At 36.7% G+C, this 6,974-nt stretch overlaps 1 protein-coding gene across 1 annotated transcript; it reads right to left on the bottom strand.

The window, feature by feature from the left end:
- Nucleotides 1-4,745: 4,745 nt before the first annotated feature.
- Nucleotides 4,746-5,303, bottom strand: LOC120084890 (protein MAIN-LIKE 2-like). Its single transcript, XM_039040701.1, has one exon. It carries the CDS (start codon nucleotides 5,301-5,303, stop codon nucleotides 4,746-4,748), a length of 558 nt encoding a protein of 185 aa, XP_038896629.1.
- Nucleotides 5,304-6,974: the final 1,671 nt, after the last annotated feature.

The raw sequence follows: 6,974 nt of genomic DNA on the forward strand, positions 1-6,974 counted from the left end.
CGACCGTGGTTCCAACTTCTTGAGATTTGCCTCAAGCACATATGCAGGGCAACCCCAAATGCGGAAGTGACGTAAACTAGCTTTACGCCCATTCTACAACTCCAAAGGTGTTCTCGCAAAACTCTTGGAGGAAACACAGTTGAGTATGTAAACCGCAGTCTCTACTGCGAAACCCAAAAACGAGACCAGTACGAAAGTGTAACTCATCATCAAACGAACCATGTCCAACAAGATTCTATTTCTCCTTTCCGCTACACCATTCTGTTGATGTGTACCCGGTGCTGAGAGTTAAGAAACAATTCCGTGTTCTATCAAATAGTCCTGGAATGACAAGTCCAAAAACTCTCCACATTGATCCGATCAAAGTATTTTAATCCATCTATCCAATGCGTTTTCAACTTCAACCTTGAACTCTTTAAACTTTTCAAATGATTCAGACTTCTGTTGCATAAGATAAACATACCCATACCTAGAGTAATCATCAGTAAAACTGATAAAATACTCATAGCCACTTCGAGCTCACACATTCATAGGACAAAAAAGGTCATAATGTACTAACTCAAAAAGCTCTTTCGCTCGATAACCTTTTCCAGTAAAAGGTCTTTTAGTCATCTTACCCTTAAGGCAAGATTTGCATACAGGTAAAGAATTTTCTTCTAACTCAATTAAAAGTCCATTCTTCACCAATCTCTCAATCCTATTAAGATTGATGTGCCCTAATCGAAGGTGCCAAGATGGGCTTTTTCTTTTGGAGAAAATCGTTAACGTTTAGATAGAGTTACGACAGTTTTAAACAACTTAGCACATACAAGTTACTTTCGAGATAAGCTGTACAAATATTAACACCATCTTTATGAATAAATACTTTATCCACATTAAAAGAAAGCATATATTTACATTGCAACAAGCACGAAATAAGGTTCCTCTTAAGTTTAGGAACAATATATACATCATTTAAAACAAAAAAACCTATTCTGTAAAGAAAACTGGATCCCTCCCACTGCCATAACTAAGACGACGTGCTCGGTGCCTACTCACATCGTGATCTCACCAGCCTCGGGCAGTCGCCAAGATTTAATCCCTTGAAAAGAAAAACAAACGTGATTAGTGGCGCCCGAATCAATTATCCAAGCAGCATCATCATTCTCCACTAAACATGTTTCAAGTACAAGTAAATCATATTTACCTTTATCTGCCTTGGCTTAGCCTTGGTGGCTTTCCTTTCCTTCAGCCAGCAAGGACAGTTCCTCTTCCAGTGTCCGTTCTGGTTATAGTGGGAACATTTTTTTTTCAACCAGCGGTGGACGCCTTCTTGGGGCAACAGGTGGCGGGTTAGCAGGCCCCTTCCCTTTGCCCTTACCATCCTTCTTCTTCTTTCCCTTTGTAGAGTTAGAAGTAGAAGGTGTAAACTTCGTTCCAAAGGTTGAACCTCGATGGAACGTCCTTGAGGATGAAGCAACATTTGCCTCAGCCCTCTTTCTCTCCTTACCTTTCAGTAAAGATTCGTATGTCTGCAACTTGTTGAGGAGAGTTGTAAGGGTGTATTTCACTTTATTAAGAATCACATTACTAACAAAGTGCAAGAAGTTCTCCGGCAAAGAATGCAGGATTATGCTAACCTGACTGCCCTCATCGATAGCAGATCTATTCAACTCCGCCACATTGAAATGGACCATCATGTTAAGCACATGTTCACGAACAGAGGTGCCTTCTTCCATTTTGGAGTTGAATATATACTTAAGAGCCTCGTGCTTGAGCTGTTCAGACGGTTGTCCAAACATCCCCCGCAGGGACTCCATGATCTCACGCACTGAGTCCATAGGCCTGTCTCTTATACACATCTAGATGTGTATAAGAGACAGCCTATAGACGGACACTCCCAGGGTGCCTCGAGGCCTGTCTCTTATACACATCTAGATGTGTATAAGAGACAGACCCTAATGAGCCCACCATAGGGAAGAAGCAGATTAGAACAAGAGACTAAGTAACCTTATCCTCTTACAAGAGATCAAATAAAGAAACGTGCAAAACTGTCATCCTATAGACGGACACTCCCAGGGTGCCTCGAGGCGAGGCGTAGAAACTTTATTCAATCCAACGAGGGAGACCATGGGATATGCTGTTGCATTTCCCACTCCCATTTACTATGAACACTCTCTCCATCCACCTTAATATTGACCTACCCAAACATCATCCTTCAGGGGGACCTCCCAGGGTGCCACAAGGCCGAGGGTAGATCTCACGATGTGGACTATATGGGAGAAACGTGAAAGGTTTAAATGAAGCATCATATGCCCTAAATACCTCCTACTGAATGTTCTACCTAAGGGTTGATTAACCTAGACAATCCGACTACTGATTTTAGTCTAAGTCATCTTTTAAAGTCCGCTCATAAACAACTTTTGTCTATGAAATAAACAAGTTCAAGTAGTCACATTTAAACACTTTAATGGACTATCATTAACTTACATGCATGCATCAAATCTATCTAATTCACCTTTTCAGGTAGGTTCCCAGGTAGGGGTGTTACGTTGCCGTCAATATAGATACCCTAGCCCAGCTAGAACCCACCTTAGACAAAAGGTTCCTTATAGATAGATTTGCTACACTTTACCTAGAGATGTCCATGGGAGGGGGGTTAGGGCAGGGCCGAAGATGCCATTCCCCATCCCCGTCCTCGCTCCTCATTTTATTTCCCATCCCCGTGAAATTCCCCACGAGGATCAGGGCGGGGATTCCCCCCGGGAAATTTTTCCCCGTTACTTTTTTTCTTTTTTGTAAAAGGTCAATTAATTTAAATCACTAATGTGAGCAAATTTTAACTAAATAATTAACTTCATCACTAAATTGTTTATTATAGTTAGTTTTATATAACAATTTGAAGTTAAAGATAAATTACTCAAATTTTGGCCTAAAAAGGCTAATTGATTTTTTTTAGTAGAAAGAAATAAATATAAATCAAATTATTCACATATATAATCTATATTTAAACATTTAATTTAAACATATTCATTATCTTTCCCAATAAATAATCAAATTTGAAATTTAAATGTAATATTTATATAATAATATTAACAACATAACATTAGATAAATATACTAAATAAATATGTAAAAGTTAATCGGGGCAGGGACGGGGAACGGGGCAAGACCGGGGCTGGGGGTGGGGACGGGGAATGCATTCCCTATACCCGTCCCCGTTTAGCTCATGGGGAATTTTTTTTTCCCGACTCCCTCCCCCATTCCTCACCTAATTCGGGGCAGGGCCCCGTGGGAAAATTTGGCATCTCTAACTTTAACCTTTTATTAGTCAATTTAATCCTATTAAATTGATTAAAGGATTAAAGCCTAAGGTTGCTAATCATATTAGAACCGTGATCATAAAACTATGTCATCCAAGTTTTAAACATTTTAAAACCATGAATTAAACCTAAGTGAGCATGCATGTCTTATTGCTTTTAGTTCTAATTTCTCTTTAATCTTTAAAAATAAACAACTAAAACATTGCCACACAACGAGGTATTTATAACACTTATAAAATAACCTGAGTCATGCTTCATGCAATGTTCGGTCATTGCTATACATGACTTTTATATACACGTAATAACCAAGAAAACATGCTTTCCATACACCTGTATACTATAACAATTATAATATAAAAATGATACATGTCAGTGCTTTTTACGCATGCATAAATATAACTCTTATATTATATGATGCATGAGCATCCTTTTACATAATTTAAATCATGCTTCTCTAAATTATAACATTTATAATAAAGAGATGATGCATCACCAATGCATAACCGAAGGTGGAAATTTCAATATGTGCATACAATATGACATATAAATGAACCATACATCTCATGTAATAAACCAAAGATTAATGGACCAGAATAAACTTTTACAAAACCAAAATGAAGAAAACTATATAAGAATGCCTATAAGCGAAAGCAGATCTTTCTGATTTCATTATGATAGAAATAAAATACATACATTCTACCATACAGATATGCATTGTAAGACTAATTACTGGCATGCTTTAAGAAATAAAATACAAAAGACCGAGATAAAGGTACCAGTTGAAGACTTTCTTCAATCAAACTCAGTCCAGCAGAAGAGAACTCCTCACGCTTCTTATCATCCAGCAAACAGTCACCTACCAGCACCACGGTCGTCTACATGATCAACGGTGTACGAACCAACAGCAACCAGGGACGACCCCACCACTCGAAGCCCTCGGTATTCTCGGAGTGAGAATCCAAAGGGTGGACTTTGAGGGAATTGGTAGAGGAAAGGAGGAAAAAACGATCGTGTAGTACGAACAAGCAAGCGGGAGATAGTATAAGACAATCATATAGGCAGGTGCTTGTCGTTTAGAAAAAGGTACACGATCGTGTAGGTTTAGCTAAGCGATCATCTATCAAATGGTAAGCGATCGTTTAGTTTCGCTCGGTGCACTAAGTGATCGTGTAGTAAACGTAAGCGATCGTATAGATTAACACCGTGAACGATTTTTCTTATGTGTCTTACAAAATGAATATATGATATATGAAGGAATAAAACATTACCTGGTTAGGCATATCGAGTATATGCCTATACTGTACTAGAACATGGTAGGTGCTCTAATTACAGAATAGTTGTCATTCCATCTACAACAATTAGAAATTGAATTTTAGCTATTAGTACTTCATAATGAACACAACAATAATGAGCATGGAACACAACAATAATGAGGTAAATATGTTTACCTTACTGCAAGTGGTATGTCACCTAAGTTATTCTCGTATCTATGGAGTCGTTGAGGCGCTAGAAGAGGAAATTGATCCCATGCCCAAATTTGTATCAATAAAAGTGGGCCTACAATGTCTTTTCCATCTATAACTGCACTCTTGCATAGTTGCCTATACAACCATGTAAGACAGCCAGCGCCCCAACTGTAAGTCCCGACAACATCAAAATCCATCAAGAGAGGAAGATACATCAGGTGCACTCTGCTGTTAGATTTGTCGGGAAATACCAATCCTCCAATCAACTTGAGAATATATGCTTGAGCATATCGTTGCAGGTCCTCTTCATCTGCATGGTCTGGTAGATGGGCGAAGTTGTTAAATTGATCAGCTAACCATGGCAGGCTTAGACAACCTCCTTTAAGAACGGCGTCATTCATGGTTATGCCTAAAAGAAGGGCACAAAGTTGTTCCCAGTCATAATTTAGAGACCCGATCAATGGTCTTCCATTAATTGAGAGTCCAAATTGGATGGCTACATCTTGAAGTGTAATTGTATACTCTCCATGCAACATGTGGAAAGTGTGTCTCCTGCCGCTATCGTTCCACTAATGTTGTTATCAGATGTCAGTCTAGTTGTATAAATTTTATACAAGAGACTTTGTAGAATCCTGCAACTCGTAGATAGTTCAATATACGAGGGTCTACGTTCTTGTGCCTTCGAATAACAGCCTCTCTTCGCCGACAATGCATTGCATCGATATGCTTGTCTTCCCAAACAGCCTCGGATCTATGGCTGCGTTATAAGTACAAAATCGAGTTGTTGTATGACCCCTGTGGTAACATCCCCTCCATCTGATCCCATAAAAACAATATTAAATTTAACTTAAATATTTAGTAAAAATCAATGTGATTAGAATCAACGAATACAATGTCAATTAATAAAAAATACACTCTTCATTGTATAAATACAATCAATAAATAAAATGACAATCTCGTTCAAGTCTATCTCAGTAAATGTTTCGGGGTTCAGTGGTCATCTCGTTCAGGTCTATCTCGGTAAATGTTTCAGGGACTTCATATACGCCAAAAAATTGACTAGGTAGTTAATCTAGATCGATATCATCATCGTCTATTTCAATTTCTTTGTCGTTTATGACAATAGTTGGATCATAATGCTCATCCTTCACATCATGACTTTCTAACTCAACAGTAGTTTCAACTTTTTCTCTCGTTGAGGTTGGACTTGGGACACTAGGTTGGGATATATACAGTTCAACTCTATTTGGAGGGTATGGAGCGTTGCTCATCATCAACCGTACATCAGTTTCACTTCGTAATGAGATGGGAATATAGAAAGTAAATCCTTCTACATAACTACCATATCTAAATATTACCACTACCCCATCATCTCTATTTATGGATAATGCATCACATAATCCATCGATTAATGTGTTGAAGTCAACTTGACGATGCATGTTTATACGAAAAAATGGTTGCCTATCATATTCTATCTCGTTTAGCCCATTAACAATGTTTCCGTGCATATAACATAAAAATTCCACAACGTCCATCGTAGTTTGGCAAATGTTATCTGATATTTATCATAATATTTGTAAGTATATATTAGGCCAACTATATTAATGTGTTATTACTATTTTTTTTAATATGTAAAAATAAAGGAATGTATTTTTTTAAAAATAATATCTACCTTCAAACAAAACAATAATAAAAAGTAGGTAAAAAATCATGATAAATATAGTTTTATATTGGCATGAATCTTTGTCCTTTAATCATCATAAAATTTACAATATTAAGGTGAATAATACAAAATAAATTGACTAGATAAACAATAAACATAACAACAACAACACAATATTACTAACAATAATATTGACATTAACATTCAAACATTCAATATTCATACATCAATACATCATTCCAAATAATAGTAAATAAATATATACATACCCTTTAACTGACTTGATTGTACAGTTTTCTCATAAATAATAACCACTGTAAAAAAAAAATACAAAATTATGGATATTTTACATTTTTGTTTCATTTCAGAAATAAAACGTCCAATTAACTGACTCTAAAATAAATTCTCCAATAATCCATTATAAAATACAACGTTTTAGTTTAAATCCAATACAACGTTTTTTTTTCCATTAAGAACATATTTAAATACCTATTTTTAGATTTCGTTAAAATTTTCTTTCAACGCGAATTAAAGATAACTTTTT

This window comes from Benincasa hispida, chromosome 9 (assembly GCF_009727055.1).
Source record: "Benincasa hispida cultivar B227 chromosome 9, ASM972705v1, whole genome shotgun sequence".
NCBI lineage: Eukaryota > Viridiplantae > Streptophyta > Magnoliopsida > Cucurbitales > Cucurbitaceae > Benincasa > Benincasa hispida.

What these genes read in the sequence shown, in the direction of transcription:
- LOC120084890 (XM_039040701.1), bottom strand. Translation starts at nt 5,303, where the DNA reads ATGTTGCATGGAGAGTATACAATTACACTTCAAGATGTAGCCATCCAA.